The sequence below is a fragment of the Bos mutus genome, chromosome 18, assembly GCF_027580195.1.
Source record: "Bos mutus isolate GX-2022 chromosome 18, NWIPB_WYAK_1.1, whole genome shotgun sequence".
NCBI lineage: Eukaryota > Metazoa > Chordata > Mammalia > Artiodactyla > Bovidae > Bos > Bos mutus.
This window is the reverse complement of record NC_091634.1, coordinates 38,584,698-38,610,410: the sequence shown is the minus strand read 5'-3', so window position 1 is coordinate 38,610,410 and position 25,713 is coordinate 38,584,698. Positions and strand designations below refer to the sequence as shown.

Sequence of the window (25,713 nt, the reverse complement as noted above, 5' to 3'; positions counted from 1 at the left end):
GCAGGATTCAGCCTCCAGGGGCATCTCCAGCAGTGTGTGGCCAGGAGGTGAGACAGCTGTAGCACAGGTTCAGTCTTCTGACTTCTGACTGTGTGTCCTGGGCAGGTTGCTTAACCTCTCTGGAAGATGGCACAATGACCCCAGCCCCTGCACATTTATTCTGGCACTGGTTCCTGTGCAGATCAAATGACATGAAGGGTGGGAAAGTCTTCCGAGTCTGTCCTGACACTGTGTAGCATCTTATCCTTTCAGTGTCATTGGAGGGCATCCCCACTCCCTTGGCACTCAGTCAGCAAGGTTCCAACCCATTCTCAGCCTCAGTCCTGGGGCATCCTCCCAAATCCATGAGTCATTTTCTAGGAGTTTGTTGGGGCCTCAATGGATTATCCACATATCCACAAAATTTCGTGGATAAAGTGATTATAATGGCCACTTCTTAAAGCCATATCTAGGAATCACCACTATCCCATTTATGCCCCTGCCATTGAGATGTAATGTCCCTTAAACACATGTGAAAATGGAGGCTCAGGCAGTATCAAATACATGCCCAAGTCAGATAGTGGCTAGGTAGTTGTGAACCAGGATGCCTGACACCAAAACCCAACCCCTCTTCACAAAGGAAATCTGTGGGCAAGTGTGGTTCTGACTTCTAGGCCAAGTGACTTGTTTTATGGGGTTTTTTTTTCTTTTTTTTTTGATTGTGCAACAAATAGCAATACCCTGGAGTAGGAAGGGGAAACCTACTCCAGTATTCTTGCCTGGAAAATTCCATGGACCAAAGAGCCTGGGGAGGAACAATTCATGGGATGGCAAAGAGTCAGACACAAGTGAGCCACCTGAGCACACACGCACGCACACAGCTTACATTAAGTGTCCTTTTACTATTAAAAGATTCCTGCGTTAAAAAAAATAATAATAATGGCAATACCCTCTGCAAATGGCCAGGGGCAGTGAGCTTTGATATAAATAACAAGTCACTGGGCTCCTCACTCCAGCCTTATGAACACCACCTCGCCCTCCAAACTGGGCAATAGCCATCACCCTGCGGACATGAAGTCCTTCACCTTGACCCAGTTCTTAGGTACACGCCCTCTTCCTGGGAAACAGCTGGGTGGTGACTCCTTCCACTTTCACAATCACTTTGCTGCTTTCGTGTAGCCAAGGGCTGGATTTTAAGAGAGGGACAGATTTCAGCCTGCCCTAGGGAAGACTTCCCAAAGATTCTAAGCCAACTCACCACAGGAAGCTGGCAGCGGTGGTGGCTGTCCTGTCGGTGACCCTGGGCAAGCCAAGGCTGATGTTCCCTGCAGGTATGGGGGGCAAGAGCTACTTCAGGTGTGCGTGGTCCACACAGTGGGGCACTGGTGAAGTGTTCCCAGGAGGGCTTATCCACGGCTTCGATGAACATATGTGTAGCGTTTAAAACTTAAATTTTCTTATTGGTTCTTCATCGATTGATGAAATTCTGTGTATTGAATCTAAAAGTGGGTTGTTTTTTTTTTCACTGTGACCTCTAAAATTTTTTTAGTACATTTACCAAAGTTTAAATCTGTGAGCATTAGAAAATAAAAACTGGTCCTTCAGCAGTGTTTTAGAAGCAAGCCCTATGTAGAAGTAAAACAATTAGGGTTCGGATTTCACCCGGTCTGAGTACTTTCGAAACCTACAAACCTAATAACTCTGAGGCCTGAACTTTGGTAGGGGAAGCCCAGAGAGTGAAAATGAGAAATTGAGGAGTTTCCCCATCATCGACACTTAAAACAATGAGGACAGTGAGGACCTGTATGTGCCCAATGCCTTCATGTCACTTGGAGGATGTGTCCCCTTTTACCTGAGAAGCCAAAGCTCAGAGAGGTAACCTGACCTGTTTAGGGTACTCAGTGTCTTAGGGGCAACTGGTTAGGTCCAGAACCCAAGTCTCTGCATTTCCACTCAAGACACACAAACAAAAACAGAAGCCAGAATACAGTCAATAAGATTTATTACAATTCACATATTTCATAGAAAAAGGAATGTCGTTTCGCATCAAGGTAGTAAGAGACAACTGTCAAATGCAAGTTTGTCGTGGCTGCGCTGCGGACACCTGGGGCAGGCTCTCCCCGACGTCAGGCACGGCAGCGGCACTTGTCCGAGGCCCCTTTGCAGATGCAGCCCTGGGCACACTTGGCACAGCCCACAGGGCAGCAAGAGCAGCAGCCTGGGGGTAGTGAGAATGAGAGACAGCATTACGTGAAACCACCCTTCCCAACAGCAGGCCTGGCACAAGCTGACCCCAGGCCCTGAGGACCCTGACCTTAGGAAAGTATGCTCTGTCCTAAGAAATTCGTTTCTGACACTCTGAAAATTGCTCTGAGTTCAGGACAGGGCAGAAAGCCTAGAGACTGTGGTGGGGCCTTTAGGGGCAGTGAAAGGGCAGCTGCCACTCCTCAAAGGGCTTCCCAGATGGCACTAGTGGTAAAAAACCCTCAGGCCAATGCAGGAGACATAAGAGATGTGGGTTCGATCCCTGGGTTTGGAAGATCCCCTGGAGGAGAGCATTGCAACCAACTCCAGTATCCTTGACTGGAGAATCCCATGGACAGAGGAGCCTGGAAGGCTATAGCCCATTAGTGTCACAAAGAGACATGACTGAAGCGAACATACAGTGAAGTAAGCATGCATACACCCCTCAGAAACATACAGTGAAATAAGGAAAGTGGTCAAGTTCAGAGAGGGGCAAACTGCTGCCACAGCTGTTCACCAGGGGTCAGGGAAGGACTGGGCTGCCTGTACAGCAAAGGGCTGCACCCCCAGGGCAGAGACCCCGCACCTGGTCACCAAGTTCAAGAACCTAAAGTGCTCAGGACACTGGAGGGTTCACAAGGTGACGTCAGAAACAAGAGACCTGGGTTCTAGGTCTAGTTTCCATCCTTGACCCCATTCGCTGACCTCTCTCAAACTTATTTAGCCATTCTAGAATGAGAAGTTGGAACAGAATCATCTCTCTAGCTCTTTCAGCTCAGATTCTGTTTCAGTGCTGGTACAGCGGGTGGGGAGTGATGTAGGGAATTCTGGTCAGTCCTGCTCCCTGCTGAGCTCTGGGTCCCTCCTTGGACTCAGCCCAGACCCCGGGTTCCCAGAGGAGGCCCCACACTCACTCTTCTTGCAGGAGGGGCATCTGCAGGCCTTGCAGGTGCAGGAGCCAGCGCAGCTGCAGGAGCCGCCTGCCAGGAAGGAAAAGGCAAGTGGTGAGCAGGAGGCAGGAGGAGCCACGCAGCCATCAGCTGGGCCCTCCCCCACCTCCTGGGTCAGGACCAGCCCTGGGAGAGCTCCCCTCCACTCAGGCAGATGGAGAAGCCCCAGCTTCTCTCTTCTGGTCCCAGGAAAGTAGATCCCCTTCCCAGGGAAGGCCCCAGGCTCCAGACCCAGCCCAGGTTGACTGGGGCTGGGGGCCAGGTCTATGTCCTGAACCCCAAGAGGCACCATGTCCCCTCCTGCCATCAAGGCCCGGCAGCTCCAAGGTCTCCTCCGAGCACTGCGTCCCAGTATAGTTGTCCCCTGACCCCCTGGGTTAGGACAACAAGGATAGTCTGGAGCCTCAGTACTCTCCATTCAAAATTAGAGTCTGGGAATTCCCTGTGAGTCTAGTGCTTAGGATTCCCGTGCTCTCACTGCCCAGGGCCCCGTGTTCAATCCCTGGTGGAGGAACTAAGATCCCACAAGCCGCTTGACTGGGTGGGCGGCAGGAAGAAAAAAAAATGCTCTCTCGATCCTGGCTAGGAAGAAAGCACTTCTGGGTGAACCCTGGGTGTCCACTTTAGCTCAGATTCAAAATCCTTCTTCGTCTAACCCCACGGAACCTCTGTCTAGTGCCTGGGAGGGGGCGCTCTAGGCCCAGAGCCAGTGGTCGCTTACTAGTGGGGCAGGAGCAATTGGGGTCCATTTGGAGCCGAGCTGAGACCAGGGGGCAAAAGCACGCGGCAAAGAAGAGACACCCGATCTGATGAGAGGCGTGTCGAGTCGAGGAGCTCGCTCGCTGGGTTTGTAACCGGAGGAGATGGCCCGGGCGCAGAGGGCCCGCCCCGCCTGCACCCTCCCCGAGGCTCCGCGCCCGCGCCGCCCACAGCTTCCGGGCCGGGCGGTGAGCCCCACGCGAGCCGAGCGCAAGAGTCTCCCGGTGCCCTTGGGGCCGCTGTGCACACGGAGGGCCGCCTTTGGCCCTGGCCCGCGGGGAGGGACAGTTTGCCGGGAGGGACGCGGTGTCCTAGCCTCCCTACCCACCCCCTCCCAATGTTCCCGAGGGCGGCAGGCACCCTGCTCCCGGCTTTTTCCCGGAACCCAGCCTCTGTGTTTTCGCCGTCTTCCCCACCCCCGACCCCCGCGCTGTTCTCTTCGTGTTCGCCAGTTCCCGGAGCCAGTGTGCAACCCTAGTCTCGCGCTCACGTCCCAGGCACAGCTGGGTGTGTCGTGTGCAGAGCCCCGTGGTGGATGTGACTTTCACCACCAAGCCCCCGACTCTCTCTTGCCCCACCGTTCCCTGTCCTGGTCCCCGCGAAGGGCCCTAGGCAGCGTTTCTCTTAACATTTCTAACAGCCCCAGGATCAACTCACTCAGGCCTCTGGCTCCCATCCTTCCTTTTGTTCTCCACGACTGAATGGATGGATGGGCACGTTTTTCCGGGTGCTCTTGCCCTAAACTTTTCAGGGGTTTTCCTGAACCTAGCCAGTCCACCCCATTCCAGGATGGAGGTTCCAGAAGCATGATGACCCCCAAGGAAGGGAAGATCACAGCTGTGACCTCTTGGACTTCAGTTTCCCATCTCTTCTGCTATTAGCACAACTAGCCTGTCTCTAAGGAGCCTGCCAGCTCTGAATAATGAGAGGCAGGGCTCAGAGTAATATGACCTCATAATTATTCACCTTTGGCGAGTAGGTGAGACAGCTATAGATTCAGACCTCTTGACTGCGATCTGTGTGCCCTTGGGCAGGTCGCTTAAACTCTGGGCAATTGGCACATCACTCCATTGCCTGCAAGTTCACTCTGTAATGGGTTCAGTGTAGATCAGGTGATATGAAGGGTGGGCATTGAATTTGTGGTTGTCCAAATGGTGTGGCAGCGTCATACCTGAGGGGGGCTGTCGCAGGGCATCCACACTCCTGGCAATGGATTAGTACATTTCCAATCAAACTTTAACCTCCCATCTTTCCCCAAGAGCTTGTTAGGATTCAACAAGATTCTGTCCCAATAAAGTCACTGTGAACTGAAGGATTGTAATAGACATTGTTTATTAAGACCTAGTGAGGAGCTACAGAAAAGGCAATGGCAACCCACTCCAGTACTCTTGCCTGGAAAATCCCATGGACGGAGGAGCCTGGTAGGCTGCAGTCCACGGGGTCGCTAGGAATCTAACACGACTGAGCAACTTCACTTTCACTTTTCACTTTCATGCATTGGAGAAGGAAATGGCAACCCACTCCAGTGTTCTTGCCTGGAGAATCCCAGGGACGGGGGAGCCTGGTGGGCTGCCGTCCACGGGGTCGCACAGAGTCAGACATGACTGAAGCAGCTGCAGCAGTGAGGAACTAGGCCACTCTCACTTAATATCACGTAGAGATATAACCTCCTTTTTATAGGAAATGGAGACTTAGAGGATTTGAGAGACTCATTCAGGATATGGGGCTTCCCTGGTGGCTCAGACGTTAAAGTGTCTGTCTGCAATGCAGGAGACCCAGGTTCAATCCCTGGGTCAGGAAGATCCCCTGGAGAAGGAAATGGCAACCCACTCCAGTACTCTTGCCTGAAAATCCCATGGACAGAGGAGCCTGGTTAGGCCACAGTCCATGGGGTCCCAAAGAGTCGGATATGACTGAGCGATGTCACTTTCATTCAGGATATGTGGCAGGAAGTGCCACTGCTTAAATGAACCAGCACACTGGGTCTAGAAATCCCCTCTTTACACAGGATACCTGTAGGTAAGTGTGGTTCTGACACTTGGACCATGTGACTTGTCTTTCTCTTTATCAGATAGCAAATCACTCCAAATGTTGTCGGGGGGGACTAGCCATGACCATCGTTTACAAGTCACTCAGCACCTCTCTCCTTCCAAATACACACAGCTAGTTTCGTAACTGCAGAATGTGACACTGTGCAGAATGTGCACAGGCAGACATGAAGTCCTTCATCAGGAACCAGTTTCCAGGTATACTCCCTCTTACTGGGAAATGGCTGGGCATTACCTCCTAAGTCCTAGCCACTTTGCTGGTTTCAAGTAGCCAAGGGCTGGATTTTGAAAGCAGAGTTCAGCCTGACCTAAAGGAACTTCCAAAGACTTAGAGCCAACTCAACGCAGGGAGCTCTCAAGGGTAGCAGGTGTCCTGTCGCTGGCAGTGGGATGGATGGTCCCTGTGGGGATGTGGGGAAAGGGCTGCTCCAGCTATGGCTGGGGCCCACAGTGGGGCACCAGTGTTTTCAGTGTTCAGCACACACCTTTGATGAACAAGTGTGTAGTTTGTTTCTTTTTCAAACTGAACCATAGTTGATTTACAATATTGTGTTAGTATTGGGTGAACAAACATGTGGTTTTTACTTTTTAAGTTTTTCTTGTGTTACTGTTCCCCATGTATTTATTCAAATTTGTTGAATCAATAACTGGACTTTGTATTTTGTATCCTTGTAAATTTTTATTAGTAATTCACTTAATTTTATTTTGCCAACATTTAGGTTTGTGAAGATAGAAAATAGAAACCACAGCCAGAAAATTCACACTAGTCTTTCAGTGCAGGGAGTTTGAGAGTCCCAGGTAGGGATTTAGGTAACTAGGGGTGTGAGTCCAACTTCTTTAGAGTCTATCAAGCCTAAAATCTGTGAGGAACTGAAGTTATTCAGGGCAATCAGAGGATGGAAAATGAAGCCACCAACCCTTGACATGAGAACGGAGGGACCCTGAATCTGCTCAGCACACTTAGTTTATTGGGGCCTAACGCTTTGTTCTAGTTGCCATGTCTCTACAGTTCTCATCCAGTCTCCTACAAAAGCCCTTATTCCGAATGCACAGAAAAGAAAACTGAATCAGAATAGTGTCAACAATCTTTATTACCATTCACATATTTCCTAAGAAAGGGAATGTAGTGATCAAGTCAAAGTTGTACAAAAATGCAGGTTGGCCCACGTTCCTCCATTGATACCTGGGGCAGGCTCTCCCCGACATCAGGCACAGCAGCTGCACTTGTCCGAGGCCCCTTTGCAGATGCAGCCCTGGGCACACTTGGCACAGCCCACAGGGCAGCAGGAGCAGCAGCCTGGGGAGAGATGGGGGAAAGCAGGTGTCAGCAATGCATTTCCCAGGCACCTCCCTGCCCAACAGCAACCCTGCGGCAAAACCCTCAGACCCAGAGGACCCTGAGTGCAGAAAAACATGCCCTAAGACAGCTTGGAGGACCTTTGGCATGAGTTCTACTAGGAAATGGCTGCCTGGCTCCATCTAAGCCCAGGACAGGGCAGAAAGTTAGAAGCCACAGTGACAGGTGGGTGCCCAGCGGCAAAAGAGGGCCAGCCCCCCAGAACCATGCACTCAGAACCCACTCTGGGTTCCCTCCCTCCCGCTAGCTACAGCACTCCCCACCCACCCCCTCCCTGGGTTCCCAGAGAAGGCCGCGCACTCACTCTTCTTGCAGGAGGGACATCTGCAGGCCTTGCAGGTGCAGGAGCCAGGGCAGCTGCAGGAGCCGCCTGCCAGGAAGGGAAAAGCCAGCGGTGAGCAGGGGAGAGGATGAGCCACTGCAGACATCAGCAGGGCCCTTCCCCTCCTCCTGGGTCAGCACCAGCCCTGGGAGCTCCAGTCCAGCACAGAACAGACAGAAGGCTCATTCCCCAGCCCCCTGCCACCCCGCTTCTCTGCCCTTCGGTGCAAAGGGTACTGTCTTGTATTTACCCCCACGGAGGAGCCCAGGCTCCAGTGCCCATTCAGGAAGCCTGGGTCTGATGGCCCGGACCTTCTGTCTGAGCCCAGAAGAGGCAATATCTCCTCCCCACCCAGCTTTGGCAATACGGAGGCCTGGACAGAGCCCTGGAGCCGACCCAGAGGCCCCGTGACACCTGAATGATGTGGGACCGGGCAGCCTTGAGCCTCAGACCTCTTGCCTCTGAAACGGAAGACTAAGAGGAAGGGAACGCTCTAATGGCAGATGAAGTCGCTAGTTTGGGGAGAAGGTACATGCTGGGTTAACTACAGAAGCTCACCCAAAATACTCCCTCTTCTAAACCCAGGGACACCTCTTGATATTGGGGAGGGGACATCCGAAGTCCCAGAGCCAGGGATTCCTTACCAGTGGAGCAGGAGCAGTTGGGGTCCATTCGGAGACGAAGTGTGGCCGTCCAAAGCAAGTGGCAAAGTAGAGGTCCTTGAGCCGGTTGGGGACGTGTTGGAATCCAGAAACGCGCGGTTCAGTTTATACACAGAGGAGGCGGCCCGGGCGCAGAGGCCCCGCCCCGGCCTTGCACTCCTCCCGCCCCGCTCGGTGGGTCCACGCGGTCCACTCCGCCCCGCTGGGCTGAGCGCACCTCGGTGGGACCACGCGGTCCACTCCGCCCCGCTGGGCTGAGCGCACCTCGGTGGGACCACGCGGTCCACTCCGCCCCGCTGGGCTGAGCGCACCTGGCGGCGCCCGCCGAGCGCAGTTTCAGTGAGCAAGACTTCGGTCCGTGCGCAGTGCTCGGACCGCCCCCTTTGTCACGAGAACTCGCGGAGGGAACGTGTGCCGGGTTGCTCTCGGTGTCCCAGCTTCTCTACCCGCCCCTTCCCAATTTTCCCAAGGTAGGACGCCACCTTTGTTTCAGGATCTTCCAAGAACCCAATCATCCGTCTTCGCCACCCCAACCCCTCTCGCCGCCCGTTCCTTTGTACTCAAGTTCTCAAGTTCGTCCTTTCCGGAGCCCGTGTGCAACCCCAGCCTGTGCTCACGTCCCTGCTGAAAGGAGGCGGTGGAAAAACCCGAATATTTCCTCCCCCAGTGCTCAGAAGGCCTTTGGCCCTGTTTTTCTGCCTCAATTCAAGGCGGACACTGCGCCCGGGGAGCCTCTTTTGGGTATAAACGGAAATGGCCTCTGCTTCCATCCTTCCTGCACTCTCTAGTTTGAAGGGATATATGGGCACGTTTGTCTGGGTCCTTTGCGTATCTATACAGCCTGGCCAGCCCACCTCAATCCAGAAAAGATGTTCAGAAAGTGGGATGCGTCCAGAGGAGGGATTTTTTTAGGCGATATTCAGACCTAGCCTTACATATCATTTTGTAATTGTTTCCCTTTCAATATTACTATTTGACAGCATTTTGTATGTGTCACACCTGGTTAATTTTTTTTTTTTTTTTTATCTTTCATCCCTCACAATGAATCTAAAGAGGAACACTATTATTTATGAGCCCATTTGGCTGATGGGAAGAAAGTCACAAGGATGTTAAGTAACTTGCCCACAGAGCTAGGAATTAGAGCCACTGGATCTGAGTCCAGTCAGCTTCCCAAGGGAAGGAGAGCGTCAAGGATCAAGTTTTCCTCTGATGTGCCTTCAATATCAGTGTACCACTCGAGATCTTTTAAAGAGAGATAGGCCTCAACCTTATCAACTCTCCAGGCTTGTGTCATGATTTTGTCTTCAGGGACCTAGACTGTCTTTTCCTCCTCTAAGACACCACACTGGTCCAGTACATTGATGGTATGCTGATTGGAGCTAGTGGAAAAACATAGCAAGTACTCTAGGCTAATGGGTAAGACTGCAATGGCACTAAGAAAGCCTATGAAACAGAGGAGATCCCTTAGGGCGTCTCTTAGTACTACCCTGCCCTGAGATTAAAGTCAGTGGGAAGCTACTGTAACAACCCAATCAAGACTGGACTGATAAAGGCCGAGACCCTTCAAAAATGAAGGTTTAGCGTCACCAGATCAAGAACCATGACCAAATGAGGTACAAGCAGGGGGCAAAGTGAACACAGAGTAGGTAGGAGAAGGTATTTATAAATGTCAGCTGTGACCACATGACTGGTTCCAGAAACAGAAATGACAACTGTAACTGTTGAGTGCTTCTTCATTATTTTCTTACAAATATGTAATATATATAAATATGTAAATAATGTAATATATTTGTTGTTGTTAGGTCACTAAGTTGTGTCCACGACCCCATGAATTGTAGCCCACCAGGCTCCTCTGGCCGTGGGAATTTCCCAGGCAAGAATACTGGAGTGGGTTGCCATTTCCTTCTGCAGGGGATCTTTCCTATCCAGGGATCAAACCTGCATCTCCTGCATTGGTAGGCCGATTCTCTACCCCTGAGCCACCAGGGAAGCACATGTAATATATATATATATGTAAATATATATGTATATGGCAAATATCTTTGTTTTCTTCCCTCTTTTGTTCCCTTCTCATATAACATAGAATGTATTGACTGCACATTGTAGTATTTATGTGTTGTTAATATCACAGTATTTAAGTTACATGATAGCAAGTTCAAAAGTGACCATCACACAAGGACTTTACATCCTCCTTTGAGGACAGTTTTATACATTTTCAGTTGTAGGTAAGGTAGTTGTGTTAGAAGTATGACCTTGTTATTGCCTTTGTTGGGAGATTAAGTATAGTTTAATAAGTTGTATATTGTCACCCTGCTTATTTAATTTATACGCAGAGTACATCATGAGAAACGCTGAGCTGGAAGAAGCACAAGCTGGAATCAAGATTGCCAGGAGAAATATCAGTAACTTTAGATATGCAGATGACACCACCCTTATGGCAGAAAGTGAAGAGGAACTAAAAAGCCTCTTGATGAGAGTGAAAAAGTTGGCTTAAAGCTCAACATTTAGAAAACTAAGATCATGGCATCTGGTCCCATCACTTCATGGGAAATAGATGGGGAAACAGTGGAAACAGTGTCAGATTTTTTTTTCTGGGCTCCAAAATCACTGCAGATGGTGACTGCAGCCATGAAATTAAAAGATGCTTACTCCTTGGAAGGAAAGTTATGACCAACCTAGATAGTATATTGCAAAGCAGAGATATTACTCTGCCAACAAAGGTCCATCTAGTCAAGGCTGTGGTTTTTCCAGTAGTCATGTATGGATGTGAGAGTTGAACTGTGAAGAAGGCTGAGCGCCAAAGAACTGATGCTTTTGAACTGTGGTGTTGGAGAAGACTCTTGAGAGTCCCTTGGACTGCAAGGAGATCCAACCAGTCCATCCTAAAGGAGATCAGTCCTGGGTGTTCATTGGAAGGACTGATGCTGAAGCTGAAACTCCAAAACTTTGGCCACCTCATGGGAAGAGCTGACTCATTGGGAAAGACCCTGATGCTGGGAGGGATTGGGGGCAGGAGGAGAAGGGGACGACAGAGGATGAGATGGCTGGATGGCATCACCGACTCGATGGACATGAGTTTGAGTGAACTCCAGGAGTTGGTGATGGACAGGGAGGCCTGGCGTGCTGCGATTCATGGGGTGGCAGAGTCAGACATGACTGAGCGACTGAACTGAACTGAACTGAAGAAGTTGTATGGGTGACTAGTGATGGTCTATAATGGTTAATTTTACGTGCCAACATGTCTAGGCTGTCATACCCAGTCCTTGACCACACACGTAGCCTGATGTTGCTGTGAAGGTGTTTTTTTTTTTTTTTTGACATGATTAACATTTAAATCAGTATACAGAAAAGCAGATTACTCTTCATAATGTGGAAGGCCTCATCCAATCAGTGGAGGCCTTAGAGAAAAAATGAGGTCTTTTGAATTGGAAAGAATTGGGCCTCAGATGGCCTTTAAACTCAGGATTGCAACCAACATCAACTCCTACTGGAATTTCCAGGCTGCTGGCTGGCCCTGCAAATTTCGTGCCAGTTTCCACAGTTACATAAGCCAATTTCTTAAATCTGGCGCTGTCTCTCTCTCTTTCTGTCTATCTACAACCTACTGGTTCTGTTTCTCTGAAGATGCTGATACAAATATATTTTAAAACATATAAATCATTTAAATGTTAAATAAAATACTGGTGCAAGTGTGGTAGCAGAAATCGCAGACAATTGTCTGTATGCACCATAAGGGCACAGACTGTTGTGCTCGGGGTTATAAACCCCCAGTGCTGATCACAATTTTGTGAGAATCATTGACTCTTTTTGGACCACAGGTCACATGCTCAAGTGGTTGATGAAGACCACAGGACATACATCTAGGCACACCAGCACTGCTTCTGTGTCTGGAGGGTACTTGAATAGCCGCGATGTTATGAATAATAATGATGATAATAAATAGCTGACATTATAGACCACTCACCAGACATTATAGACCACTCAGCACATGCCAAGTTCCATACTAAGTTTTTCACATGTATTAGTTCTTTAATCTCCTGACCCATATGCTTTTGTTTAAAAAATATTTATTTATCTGGCTGTGCCAGGTCATAGCGGTCGCATGTAGGATTCAGTTCCCTCACCAGGAATTGAACCTGGGCCCCCTGCATTGAGAGTGCAGTCTTAGCCACTGGACCACCAGGGCAGTCCCTGAGCCATGTGCTTTTATTTTGCCCGTCCAACAGTGGAGGAGACTGAGCCACAGAGAGGTCATGTCCTGTGACGAAGGTCGGATTGGTACTCTCGCAGGCTGACTGCAGCATGCTGCCCCCACCCAGGCTCCTTCACCCCAACTTCACACGACCAACAAGGATGCTGAAAGCTGGCACGGGGGCGGCAGTGGGAGCGCACTGAGCAGGCAGCTCTGTGACCTCTCTGGAATTCAGTTCCCCACGTGTCAAGTCAGGAGCACATTCAGACCTTTTCAAAAGGTCCTTCTCCCTCTGAATAGTGAGAGGCAGGGTTTAGCATTCAGTGACATCATAATCTACCAGCTGTGGCCAGGGGGTGAGATCAGCTTAGTATAGGTTCAGGCCTCTGACCTCTGAGCTGTGTGTCCTTGGGCAGGTTACTTAACCTCTCTGAAATTGGCATATTCACTCCAGCCTGCACATTTACGCTCTCACTGGTTCCTGTGCTGATCAGATGACATGGTTGGGAATGTGTCCAAACGCTGTGGCAGCATCTTGTCCTGGGGGTGCTCGCTAGAGGTCATCCATACTCCCTTTGGCACCAGATCAGCAAATTTCCGATCCCATCCTTAACCTCCAGCCCAGAGTATTACTTCTAAACCAATGAGTCTTTCCCCAAGAGCTTGTTGGGAGCTGAAAGGATTCTCTCTCCATGAATGTCAGTGTGGATATAGTGATCAGAAAGGCCATTGTTTATTAAGCCAGGACACTATCATTTAATCCCCACATAGAGATATAATCTCCTTTCCACAAATGGGAAAATGGGGGCTTCCCTGGTGGCTCAGTGGTAAAGAATCCCGCCTACCAGTGCAGGAGCCACAGGTTTGATCCCTGACCCAGGAAGATTCCACAGGCCACGGAGCAGCTAAGCCCATGTGCCACAACTACCAAGCCTGTGCTCTGCAACAAGAGAACCTGCTGCACTGAGAAGACCACGCAGCACCACTAGAGAGCAGCCCCAGCTCGCCACCACTAGAGAAGAACCCACGCAGCAACAAAGAGCACAGCCAAAAGAAAGAAATATATATATATATATATATATATTTTTTTTTTTTCAATGGGAGAATGGAGACTCAGATGTTGGGTAACTTGCCCAGGGCTTACCACTCATGCCAAAATAGGCTGTGAACTGCAACACCCATGCCCTCAGCACAGGCTGACTCCTGGGATCCCCTCTTTACCTAGGGCACCTGTGAACGAGTATGGTCTTGACTTCCGGGCCACATGACTTGCCTTTCCCTTTTATTTGACATCAAATAGCAATTCTGTCCGCAAGCAGCCAGGGGGGCTAACCGTTGGCATTAATTACAAGTCACTGGGCACCTCAGTCGTGCCTAACAAATACCGCCACACCCTCCAAACTGCCATCACCTAGCTCTGGCAGACATGAAATACTCTCATCTGGATCCAGTTCTCAGGCATCCGCCCTCTTCATGGGAAATGGCTGGGTAATTCCCTCCGAATCCCTGGTTACTTTGCTGTTTTCAGGTAGCCAAGGGCTGGATTTTGGAGGGACCAGTTTCAGCCTGAGCAACGGAACAGCTTCCAAAGACTGAGCGCCAAGTCCCAGCAGGGAGATCTCAGGGCAGTGGGTCTATTGTGAGTGGCACTGGGCAAGTCAAGTGTCTGTTCCCTGTGTGGATGCCAGGAGTGGGAAGGCAGTGCTGTGCAAGGTGGGGTCCACACCCTGGGGCTATTTTATGAATTGTTTCCCGTTGCTCTTGGACACTTCATGAATGCATGCGCAGCATTCCTTTTTTTTTTTTTTTTTGACTGCACATGATCTTAGTTGCAGCATGCAAGATCTTTAGTTATGGAATGTGGGATCTAGGTACACCACCAGGGATGAAACCCAAGCCCCCTGCATTGGGATTGCAAAGTCTTAGCCACTGGACCAGGGAGTCCCCCTGTGCAGTAATTTAAAATCTGATTTTGCTTGTTCTTCATATAGTGATTGAAATTATGTGTGTTGAATCTAAAAATATGGGCTTTGTGTTGTTCCTTTATGGCATTTTTATAGTAATCATTATTATTATTTTTACCAATGTTTAGATCTGTGATGGATGGGAAGTAAAATATGTCCCTTCACCACAGGGATTTATTTTAGAAGCCCCATTTATATTCAAGCAGGTTTTAGTCACTTTCAAGCCTAAAACCCAAGAGGAACAGAAACTGAACAGGGAAACCATACAGAATGAAAATTCTAGATTGAGCAGCTTCCGTGCCACCAACCCTTGACTTGAAAACAGAGGGGACCCCACATGTGCCCAGTGCCCTTGTAGCATCTGCCGTGAGGCACTTCCATTTTACAGAAGATGAAGCTGGTGCGGAAATGTGGCTCAAACAAGGCACTAGGTTGCCAGGGGTTAACAGTTCCATCCAGAAACCAAGTCTCTGTACTTCTAGCCCCATCCCTCACCAAAGCCCTGGTCAAGTCAAAGAAAACAGTCAGAATAAAGCCAACCAGTTTTATTATCATTCTTGTATTTTATAGGACAAAAAAAAAAAAAAACAGGGATGTAACAAACGGGTCAGGTTGTATTAAAAAAAAATATGCAGGTTTGTACACGTTGTTCTATTTACACCGGGGAGCAGGCTCTCCCCGCCTTCAGGCACAGCAGCTGCACTTGTCCGAAGCCCCTTTGCAGACGCAGCCCTGGGCACACTTGGCACAGCCCACGGGGCAGCAGGAGCAGCAGCCTGTGGAAGGGAAGGGGGCGGAGGCACTGATGAGCGCCTGGGACAGCGGGTTAAGGTTTCCCGCCCTCTCCGGCGGAGGCTCCGCCTTCCCTGGGGAAGGGGCACCCACTGCCCTATTTAAATTCCCCTCCAGTGGTGTAGGGGCTTCCCTGGTGGCTCAGACGGTAAAGAATCCTCCTGCAAGGGCGGGGGGTGTGGTGCTGGGCGCGGGGAGTGGGGCGCGTGAGGGGTAGACATAGAGAAAATCCCACTTACTCTTCTTGCAGGAGGCGCACTTGCAATCTTTGCATTTGCAGGAGCCGGCACATGTGCAGGATTCACCTGCCAGGAGAAAGATGCAAGAACGACCCCTGAGAACCGAACGCGGGCATGCGGGCTAGCAGCCCGAGTTGGAGTCCCCGTTCCACAACCAATTCGTGGGAACCTGGGCGAGCCACGAACTCGAATCGCCTTATCAGTCAAACGGGGTCTCCTAGTTGAACTCAGAGGAGAGAAGGGTACACGGAAACCCTTTCGAAATGGGCAAACAGTGCTCTGAAAGTGAGTGATGAGAAGTCAGAGACTCTCCTCTAGCTCTGCGATGGACACCCAGCCCCAAACCAGAGGTCCTTACCCGCGGTGCAGGAGCAGTTGGGATCCATGGCGAGCTGAACTGGAGGCTGGGGTCCGGAGACTGCTGAGCAAAGGATGGCGAGGGTGTCGAAGGGGCGTGCTGGAGCGGAGCGGGCGGTGGGCTGCCTTTATAGCGGAAAGGAGCTGGGACGAGTGCAAAAACCCTCCGGGGCCGGGAGCTGCCTGAACCCGCCCCGCGCTGAGTCACTGGCGGGCCGCGCGGCTCACCGAGCTGTGCACACGGGCCGCCAGGCATCAGTTCCCAGAAGCCGCCCTACGTGCGCCAGGGCGATGGAGGGGCGGACGGGGCGCAGAGCGGGGAACACCGCGTGCAGGGCGGCCCGGGCCGTGCGCCGAGCCCCTGGCACCTGCACTCAGCGTGTGCAGAGTTTCCGCCACCGCCTGCCCCTCCCCCAGCTCTCCCGCCCCTCCCCTCCCCCTCCCCCCTGCTCTGTACCCTGTGCTTGCCGGGCCTGAGTAGAGTTGATCCTGAGGATCCTGTTCAGTTCAGTTCAGTTCAGTTCATTTCAGTCGCACAGTCGTGTCCGACCTTTGCGACCCCGTGGACTGCAGCACTCCAGGCCTCCCTGTCCATCACCAACTCCCGGAGTTTACTCAAACTCATGTCCATTGAATCAGTGATGCCATCCAGCTCGGGTGGAAAAAAAGGTTGGAACTCAGGACATTACAGAAAACTTTTTGTACCTGTGAAGACTCAAAATTTTTGTAGCCTCCTACTGAATCCATGGGATGATTATTGATGTTGTACTGTAGCTGCCATGGGGGAGTCAGTAAGCCTGTTATGTAGGAGCTCTTATTTAATCCTCCATCAACCCTGTGAGGTAAGGACTAGTCATCATTCGCATTTTAGAGTATGGAGGCCCAGAGGTTAAGTAACTTTCCCAAGGTCACAGAGCTAGTGAGTGGCAGAGCCTGGTGATTCAAATCAATGGGCCCAACAGATGCTGAAGTCCCTCTAAGGTAGATATCACCACCAGGGCAGACCAAGGATTAGGAAGCCACAAGCTTTGTGCTCAGGAAACTCAGAGTCATGGGGGCAGCCTCACTGGGGCATGGGGAAAAGTAATACCAGAGTCGTGGCTAGGATGGGGGCAGGGGGCAAGAGTTGGGAGACCCAGCCCAACCTGGGGGGAGATGGGCAAGCACCCTGGGCTTGAGGGTGAGAAAGTCTTCCCCAGGCAGGGGAGGAGGAAGGAGTTGTATGCCAGCGCCTAGAAGAAGCAATGGGAAGTTGGCACTGCCTTGGGACATTGGGAAGGGAAAAACCCTGCAAGAAACTTCTTCCCCAGTGGATGCAGAGGGGAAGTGGGGAGGTGATGTCCAAATTCCTCTCTTCGGAGACACATCCTGCTCCCTTGCTGGCACATGTCTGAATACTAAGCAATGGATCTTAGATCATCCTGCCCAGAGCGAGTCATCGGAGGACCAGGTTACTGGAAAGTTCCTAGCGGGCTTAGAGAATGCTATTTGCTGCAGTGGGGAGTTCAGTGAGGAGGTGGGCAGAGGACAGGGTGTCCTCAGAGCATTTACTGTAAAGTCCTGTGGAAATATCTTCACAGTTCAGCTCAAACATCACTTCCTGCTGGGAGCCTGTCCTGACCCTAGCACCTAGGTCAGCTACGGACTAGCTGACCTAGCCGCTGACTTAGCCTGTGGAACATGCTGGTAAACAGCCTGTTCTTTTCCTTCCTGGTGCTTCCTGTGTGTGTAATGTGTTGGAACGTGTGTGATTCTGGGATCCGTGTCTGGGTCCCTCCACCTTTGCCACTGCTGAAAACACCAAGAGAACTCACTGCCCCTGATACGTGTCTACGGCTCTCAGCCCAGGGTCAAGTTTACTACCGTACTTAATAAATATTTGTCAAATCAATTAATGAGGGTAAATCCATCCATGTGCCCTCCCTTCCCAGCCTCCCTTCCCCCCAGCATTAGGGCTGATTACAAAATGAAAGTTAAAAAAACTGTTTTTCACCACTCTTGAACCTGTGTGGTCACCCAGAAACGCCAAGCAGGGCAGGAAAGTTGAACTGTCAGAAAGACTTAATTCTAATGCTCACTGCACCACTCACAGGCTAAGTGACCTTGGGGCTGTTATGGGCCGGGGCTCCCCACGCCCCACCCCAAGCATCAGTTTACTCATCTGTCAAATAATTAGATTGTACTAGAATTGGAGGCTCACATGCAAACATGCTCTGATTTGAGAGCCAAGGTCTCAGAAATCTCGCTGTCTGGCAGCCCCGTGGACCAAGAGCATGGAAGGGCCGCTGTTTGGATGGTGGGTAGGTTTTGTTGTTATTTACACGTGCATGTGCATTATAGGAAAATTTCAAGATCTCTCATAATCCAGATGGTCACTTGTCCACTCAGGGGAAACAGTCCAACTCTATGAGGAAGACAATAAAGCTTGTTTGGGGCCCAAAAAGTGTTGAATCAAGCCCTGGGTTTGGGCCATCTGTGTTGGCAGTAAAATTTGTTTTCAGGTCGAAGCTGTCTCTCTGAGTCATTTTGACTCTGTGAGGGAAGGGATGACCAATCAACAAAGGTGAAGGGCAGCCCAGGCCCAGTTTTGCTCATCTCTGTACTCCTGAAAGCCTCACTATGTTGGGGGGATAGGGGTGGAGAGGAAGAGCGCCTGCCCTTCTGATGCCTGCCCTCCTCACGTGGTAGGAAGTGAGGAAAATGAAGCCAAGCAGTGTGAAGCGAGGAGTGTTAAATGCAGATTTGGTGTGAGTCATCAGTGTGAGGCAATGGTATGGCCTTAGCCTGCATTAATAGTACTACGCCATCTAGAATGAAGCCTACTTCTACTGCTGAGTCATCCATTCATCTTTCCCCTGTGACAGTATCCTTAGCCTTCCTTTGTAGAATTGCTCTTTCCTATGCTTAGCCCATATGATTTGTATGGAGTAGGCCCCATCTGTGGGCTCTCAGGACATGTTCGTGACATGTAAAGAAGGGTAAAGAATCTGCCTCCAATGCAGGAGACCCAGGTTCTATCCCTGGGTCGGGAAGATCCCCTGGAGAAGGTAATAGCAACCCACTCTAGTATTCTTGCCTGAATAATCCCATGGACTGAGGCGCCTGGTGGGCTACAGTCCATGGAGTCACAAAGAGTTGGACACAACTGAGTGAGTAACTTTGATTTGTGCAACTAATCACCCAAAACTTTGCAAGTTAAGACAAGAACCAACTTTGGCCATCTCATGCGAAGAGTTGACTCATTGGAAAAGACTCTGATGCTGGGAGGGATTGGGGGCAGGAGGAAAAGGGGACAACAGAGGATGAGATGGCTGGATGGCATCACCGACTCGATGGACGTGAGTTTGAGTGAACTCTGGGAGTTGATGATGGACAGGGAGGCCTGGCATGCTGCGATTCATGGGGTCGCAGAGTCGGACACGACTGAGCGACTGAACTGAACTGAATTTATTCTCTTTCTTGGTTTTGTGGGTCAGAAATTTGAGAAGGGCTCATTTGGGTGATTCTTTTGTTTAGTGTATCACTATCTGAGGTCACTTGGTGGCATTCAGTCGGTGGACGGGCTGGTCTGGCGCCCACTCACGTGTCCGGCACCCTCACAGACTCAGCAGGAATTAGAGACCAGAGCTCCCTCTTGTGGTCTCTTCAGCATTTGGCCACAGGGCAATTAGGTTTCTTAAATTTGGCTCTGGGCGCCGAGGGTGAAAGTCCCAAGAGACTGGAGCGGTATCTGTGAGTCTCTTAAGCCCTGAGTCCTGAAACTAGCACAGGTCACTTTCACCACATTTGACTGGCCAAGAAGCCACAGATTTGAGGGGAAGGGATGAAGACCCCAGGTCTTGATGGGAGGAATGAACGTTTGCAGTTATCTCCAATCTGCCCTAGTCGTCATGGGGCATAATATTGAGCACCTACTATGCATCAGAACACTCTGAGTTGACTTCACTTAGACCTCAGCTGTTAGTCTCTCCATTTTACAGACGAGGCACTGAAGAGTTGTACAGTGGCCAGCTCTGGGTCACACAGCTGGAAGTGGCAGTGTGGGGATTTGAACCCAGGACTCTCTGACTCCACAACTACATGTTTATGCCATACTGAAAAGAAGAAATTAGACTTGTGGTCTGTGTTTCCAAGGGCAGAACCAGATATAAAGATTCTGTTCTGGGCAGGAAAAGGCCTCTCTGGCCATTAGAGCTGGTGATGATGAAGGGACGGCCTGGGGAGATAGTTTCCTCTCACCAAGGCAGTAGGGACAGAGGCTGATGGATTCTGACAGATTAGCTGGTGGGATAGAAACAGTATATTTCTCGTGAGAAGATCGTCAACATTATGGAGGTGATGAACTGGCCTACTTCTCCAAGGTCTTCCTTCAGATCACTGATGCCCTGGGCTCCTCTGTCACCACCATCACACACCGCTTATCAAAGACACCCTTACATATATTATATGCACACACACACATATATAGTTTAAATTTCCCTTTTAATGTGATTAGCGTTACACTACATGTACATCTTGTTTTTTCCCCACTAAATGATAAGTTGTGGTGGCCTTTCCATAGCAGCACCCAGAGCCTTAGAGCATTCTTTTTATTAGAGGCTCATATGACCAATCTTATACTTCCCTCTTGAAGGTTATTTGGCTTGTTTTGAGGCTTCTGTGGATACCAACGATGGGCAGTGAACTTCCCGGGTTGAAGGCGTGTGCATTTTAAATTTGAGTAACTACTGTTAAAACACCCTCCAAGATTCTGCTTTTGATTCTTTTGGGTATATACCCAGAAGTGGAACTGCGGGTCATAAGATAATTCTATTTTTATTTTTTTGAGGAACCTTCATCTTACATTTTCTCCAATACTGCACAAGGGTTCCAATTTCTCCACATCCTTGTCAACAGTTGCTATTTTCTGGGTGGTGGTTGTAGTTTCATTTTTGTTTTTGTGATAGTAGTCATCTGCTATAGTCTGAGTGTTTGTATCCTCTGGAGCCTTTGAGAGGTGCTAAGGTCATGAGGGTGGAGCTCTCATGAATGGGGTTAGTGCTTCTATAAAAGAAACCCCACAGAGCCCCTAGTCCTTTCCACCATGTGAGGATGTGATGAGAAGCCTTTGACCCAGAAAAGGGGCTGCACCCAACCATGCTGGCCCCCTAATCTCAGGCTTCTAGCCTCTCAAACTGTGAGAAATAGATTTCTGCTGTTTGTAAGCTGCCCAGTCTATAGTATTTTGTTATACCAGCCCAAAGGGACAGACACTCTCCTAGTGGGTATGAAGTGATTTAGCTTTGTTTTGATGCTTTTTGTAACACAAAGCAAGCCAGAAGCAGAGGAAACAAGCATGATTAGGTTTTAGTCAGACAGCCTGGGTTCAAAGCCTGCCTCTACCACCTTCGAGCTTCATTGCTAATTTGTGTCCAACTCTTTTCCAACCCCATGGACTGTAGCCCGCCAGGCTCCTCTGTTTGTGGGATTTCCAAGGCAAGAATTCCCTTCTCCAGGGGATCTTCTTGACCCAGGAATCGGACCCATCACCTGCTTTGGCAAGCAGATTCTTTACTACTGAGCCCCAGGAAAGCCCACCATCTTATAGTTTTGTGAATGATGCAAAAGCTGAAACTCCAGTACTTTGGCCACCTCATGCGAAGAGTTGACTCATTGGAAAAGACTCTGATGCTGGGAGGGATTGGGGGCAGGAGGAGAAGGGAACGACAGAGGATGAGATGGCTGGATGGCATCACTGACTCGATGGACGTGAGTCTGAGTGAACTCCGGGAGCTGGTGATGGACAGGGAGGCCTGGCGTGCTGCGATTCATGGGGTCGCAAAGAGTCGGACACGACTGAGTGACTGAACTGAAATGAAACACAGGACAGCAGGCTCAAAATTGGAGTTGCTTATGCTAAGCTCCATGTCACCAGAGACTTTGGCCCTCCAGAAATGGAATCTTTAACCATTCAGGAATCATCTGATCAGCATGAGTTAGGTAATCTACATGAGAAAGCCCTGCCACCCCCTGAAGGAAAGTAACTGCAATAAGCAACCAGCTTTTCTGCCTGTTATAACTTCCTTGTGTCTTGCTGACTATAAAAGTCTTCTGTTTCGTGCAGTTCCTCACAGCTCCAATCTATCTGCTACATTCAACGCTGCCCAGTTTGAATAGGCATTTGCTCAAATCAACTCTTAAAAATGTTAATATGCCTCAGTTTATCTTTCAACAGACCACATACAAGTTTTACCCCAAGCCCTATTGGCCCATCTGTTAAATGGGTAAAATAGTCATACCATTCTCCTAGAGTTGTATGGATCAAGTAAGACGGTGTGCTTAAAAGAATTTTGCACAAGATAATCTCACATTTATTCATCTTTTTGGTGTCTTATTTAAGACAGTCACCCCCAGAATTCCCTGGTGGTCCAGTGGTTAGGACTCTGTGCTTCCACTGCGGGGACATGGGTTCCATCCTTGATGGGGAACTAGGATCTCACAAGCCATGGGGTGAGGCCAGGGCGGGGAAAGTCATCTCCACCCCATAGTACTCAGCATGGTCCTGTCTTCCTCTTCCAAATTCTTTTAAGGCTTTGATTTTGCTCCTGGGTATTTAAATCGATTGAAAATTATTTATCTGATAAGCACAGGGGTAGGCAGTTGTTTCAACACTTTTCACTAACTAGTGTATCTTTTCGCCGCTGATTTAATCACTTTTGCAGCTGCACTGGGGTCTATTTTTGAACCATCCTTTCTGTCCAATTGATCTATTCCTAAGCTGACACCAATTCTAAGAGCTTTAGAACAAGTCCTGCCATGGGGTTGGTTAGAGCAGGCCTTTTTTGTTGTTTCAAAACTGGCTTGGCTTTTCTTGTACTGTTTTTCTTTTCAAAACAGCCTATTAGGTTAAAAAAAAATTCCTGGTGGACTTTTGAATGGATCATCCTGATGAAGTAACGTGGAGGAAAACTGACATGTTTACAGCATTCGATTCACTTAGCTGGGATACTTTTCTTTCCCAGGACTTTTTCTTTTCCATTCAACCCAGGTAGACCGGAGTGTTCCCTTTCATCTAGGATTGCGCCACAACCACTGTGGATTAAAGCTCTCAGTACCCTACCTCCCCCGAAGAAAGAAGGAGCTGGACACAAATTGCCAAATGAGAAGGTTTGAAAAGGAGTGGAACAATCTGTTTGGGGAGACAGGCTATTCAGGGTGGTGACCTTGGAAACACAGATGACAGTCTGCCAAGGCAGGCCCCGGGGCCTCCTGGCCTCGCCTCTGATGACTCTGAAAACAGGCAGCTTTGCAGGAGTGGCTAGAAAATTGAAGAAATTGCAGGCCTTTGGGGCTGGGGTCCGGTTTTAACTTCCCCCAACCCCATTGATTTCTCAGGTGGGTCAGTGGTAAAGAATCCGCCTGCCAAGCAGGAGACGCAGGTTTGATCCCTGAGTCGGGAAGTTCCTGTGGAAAGGGAAATGGCAACCCACCCTAGTATTCTTGCCTGGAAAATCCCATGGACAGAGGAGGCTGGCAGGCTACAGTCCACGGGGTCACAAAGAGTTGGACACGACTTAATGAAAACAGCAACAGCAACAAGTCCCACTGTACAGATGCAGACTGTGAGGCTGAGAAGCAGAAAAAGAAACAGACCCATATGAGTCTGGTCTCCCCTCTTTCCCCAGAGTTCAGCTTGACTTGGCAGGAGAGTCATGTGCCATCTGAAGGTGGGAGAATATCCTCCCAGTCCCAAACAGACCAGTGGCCAGTCTCCCGATTTTATCTTCCAACTGGGCAGTTCTTCTGATGAGGCTCCTTCCACCCCCCCACCCCCACCCCCGCCCTGGCGTCCTTCCCCTTTAAGAAGAGACCAGTCCTTGGCTTATGCCATTCATAGGATTTATTGTCACTTGCCAGTGCCTTGCAGGGAAGGGGACACACTGCCAGGCTCACCACGGGGCAGGTGGCACTGGGCCACCCAGCACTATTTACACACGTTTCACACGGGACAGGGGGCACATCCTCACTGGCAGCAGCTACACTTCTTCTCCTCAGCTTCGGCCCCCTCTCCACCTTTGCACACACAATCCTTGGCACATTTCTCACACTCTGCAGGGCAGCAGGAGCAGCAGCCTGCAGATAAAATGGGGAACGCCCAGTCTGATGGCCTGTCCTCCCCCATCTGTGCCCATCAAAAGGAAGGGGGGAAAGGAGGGGCGCCAAAGGTCACTGCCCCCCGCTTCCTCATCTTACACCTGGGTTGACTCAGCATCTCTGGTGTGTCAGCTACATACTGGGCTCCCATGGGGGAAGGGGAGCCAGTAACTAGCCCACAGCCCCATCTATGAGCCCAGGAGCCCTGGGGACGGTGGAGTGAGGCCAATGCTAGGGGGAACCAGGCCTTAAGGAGGAAACACCCAGGGGAAATGACCTTGAAGGACGAACCTGCAGGGGCAGATATGGTGCAAGTGTAGAGGCCAGGAGATTCATGGAGGGCATATGCCTAGTCTAATACACAAACAAGGGTGCCTTTCCCCTGCGTATTACACTGCTTTGGGGGAGATTCAGGGGAGGTAAAATTGAGGGGATCCACAAAGGCCTGAGAGGGCCCAAGGGACCTCAACTCCAGAGCTAACCCCCCGCCTCACCAATGTTTCCCCAGGCGCTGGAGGTCTGGAGGGGAGCAGTAGGCTCAGGAGAGCAGTTCTGCATCCTAACTGCCCATTAGAACCTTCTGGGAATCCACAAATTGTTGCCTGGGCCCAAGGTAACAATCACTGAAGGAGGGCCTGCAACTGAGTCTTCAGGCCTCTGGGTGGTTCTCTTCCCGTCAGAGTCAACGCAGTGTCACAGCCGGCCGAGGGGCCGCTGCGTGCCTACGTGGACAGGCGTGGTGCTCAGGGGAGGACCGGTGAGGGGAGGGGGGGCGCAGAGGGGTCCCCGCACTCACTCTTCTTGCTGGAGGCGCACGTGCAGCCCTCACACTTGCAGGGGTCGGAGCAGGTGCAGGAGCCACCTGGGGGGCGGGGTGGGGGGCACAAGAAGGGTTAGAACACGGGGTGGGGCCAGGCCCAAAGGGAGATGGGGTACCCAGCCTCAATGCCCTTTGGGATATAGCCATGCCCGTCCTTCAGGAGATTCAAAATGGGAACTAAGGGTCCCTTCCCCCAAATGTCCTTGAGCAAAGGCGTAGGGTTCTTTGCAAGCAAAGGGGCTCGCGGTGCCGCAGGGCGGGGGCGGGGGCTCACCAGTAGGGCAGGGGCAGGTTTCAGGGTCCATGCCGGAGAGGAGCGACCGCCGAAGCAGGCGAATCGGCTTCTAGGGCAATTGGATGCACTGGCGGCAGCAGGTGGCGAGGCTTTTATAGCCCCAGGCGGGGGCGCGTTGGCACAGCCCTCTAGGCGCGCGCCCCTCCTCTCTCCATCCGGGAGCGCAAACCTGCGCGGAGGCGCGCATTGCGGCAGCGCTCCCCGCACCCCTGCCGTGTGTCCCCCGCCGTGTGCACGGCCGGGGCTCTCCCCCCACCCCACCCTGCTGCCGTGAGCACAGCCGGGTGCGCGCGCAGTCACGTACTTCCCACCGTGTGCCCAGGGAACACTCCCCGCCAGCCTGTCCGCCCTTGTCCACCGCTGCAGCCGCCTCCCCGCAGAAAGCGCACACTTCCCGCCTCTGAAGGCGGAGGGAGAGCAAAGGCTCTCTTATTTCCCAGCCCTTTCCTGCTTCTCTTTCTCTCCACCGCCGTCATCCTTTATTCTGGGATTCCCAGGGTGCGCTGAGCCATTCCGCTGCTCCAGGACTGCGTGTCTGATGGGGAGAGAACACACCCCGCCCCCACCCAAGGGCCCTCACAAACTGTCTCGGGAAGGACC

At 50.8% G+C, this 25,713-nt stretch overlaps 3 protein-coding genes and 1 non-coding gene across 4 annotated transcripts; all 4 read right to left on the bottom strand.

Annotated features, from left to right (window-relative positions):
- Nucleotides 1-1,964: 1,964 nt before the first annotated feature.
- Nucleotides 1,965-4,124, bottom strand: LOC102279002 (metallothionein-1B). The gene is made up of 3 exons (XM_005899861.3): nucleotides 3,895-4,124; nucleotides 3,138-3,203; nucleotides 1,965-2,197 (listed from the first exon to the last, which is right to left on the bottom strand). Exons 1-3 carry the CDS (start codon nucleotides 3,920-3,922, stop codon nucleotides 2,106-2,108), a joined length of 186 nt encoding a protein of 61 aa, XP_005899923.1. The 5' UTR covers nucleotides 3,923-4,124; the 3' UTR covers nucleotides 1,965-2,105.
- A 2,929-nt stretch (nucleotides 4,125-7,053) lies between these two features.
- LOC102279288 (metallothionein-1C) lies at nucleotides 7,054-8,610 on the bottom strand. The gene is made up of 3 exons (XM_005899862.3): nucleotides 8,304-8,610; nucleotides 7,642-7,707; nucleotides 7,054-7,277 (listed from the first exon to the last, which is right to left on the bottom strand). The coding sequence occupies exons 1-3, from the start codon at nucleotides 8,329-8,331 to the stop codon at nucleotides 7,186-7,188; spliced, it is 186 nt and encodes a 61-aa protein (XP_005899924.1). The 5' UTR covers nucleotides 8,332-8,610; the 3' UTR covers nucleotides 7,054-7,185.
- Nucleotides 8,611-15,007: 6,397 nt separating this feature from the next.
- LOC102279580 (metallothionein-2) lies at nucleotides 15,008-16,025 on the bottom strand. Its single transcript, XM_005899863.3, has 3 exons — nucleotides 15,867-16,025; nucleotides 15,509-15,574; nucleotides 15,008-15,253 (listed from the first exon to the last, which is right to left on the bottom strand). Exons 1-3 carry the CDS (start codon nucleotides 15,892-15,894, stop codon nucleotides 15,162-15,164), a joined length of 186 nt encoding a protein of 61 aa, XP_005899925.1. The 5' UTR covers nucleotides 15,895-16,025; the 3' UTR covers nucleotides 15,008-15,161.
- Nucleotides 16,026-23,726: 7,701 nt separating this feature from the next.
- LOC106701043 (uncharacterized) lies at nucleotides 23,727-25,385 on the bottom strand. Its single transcript, XR_011467555.1, has 3 exons — nucleotides 25,093-25,385; nucleotides 24,795-24,860; nucleotides 23,727-23,977 (listed from the first exon to the last, which is right to left on the bottom strand). It is a non-coding gene; the product is annotated as an uncharacterized protein (transcript).
- Nucleotides 25,386-25,713: the final 328 nt, after the last annotated feature.

What these genes read in the sequence shown, in the direction of transcription:
- LOC102279002 (XM_005899861.3), bottom strand. Translation starts at nt 3,922, where the DNA reads ATGGACCCCAATTGCTCCTGCCCCACTA. An exon ending in CAATTGCTCCTGCCCCACTA is followed by an intron (nt 3,204 to 3,894) that starts GTAAGCGACCAC and finishes CCTTCCTGGCAG; the next exon opens with GCGGCTCCTGCAGCTGCGCT. An exon ending in ATGCCCCTCCTGCAAGAAGA is followed by an intron (nt 2,198 to 3,137) that starts GTGAGTGTGGGG and finishes CACTACCCCCAG; the next exon opens with GCTGCTGCTCTTGCTGCCCT.
- LOC102279288 (XM_005899862.3), bottom strand. Translation starts at nt 8,331, where the DNA reads ATGGACCCCAACTGCTCCTGCTCCACTG. An exon ending in CAACTGCTCCTGCTCCACTG is followed by an intron (nt 7,708 to 8,303) that starts GTAAGGAATCCC and finishes CCTTCCTGGCAG; the next exon opens with GCGGCTCCTGCAGCTGCCCT. An exon ending in ATGTCCCTCCTGCAAGAAGA is followed by an intron (nt 7,278 to 7,641) that starts GTGAGTGCGCGG and finishes ATCTCTCCCCAG; the next exon opens with GCTGCTGCTCCTGCTGCCCT.
- LOC102279580 (XM_005899863.3), bottom strand. Translation starts at nt 15,894, where the DNA reads ATGGATCCCAACTGCTCCTGCACCGCGG. An exon ending in CAACTGCTCCTGCACCGCGG is followed by an intron (nt 15,575 to 15,866) that starts GTAAGGACCTCT and finishes TTCTCCTGGCAG; the next exon opens with GTGAATCCTGCACATGTGCC. An exon ending in GTGCGCCTCCTGCAAGAAGA is followed by an intron (nt 15,254 to 15,508) that starts GTAAGTGGGATT and finishes TCCCTTCCACAG; the next exon opens with GCTGCTGCTCCTGCTGCCCC.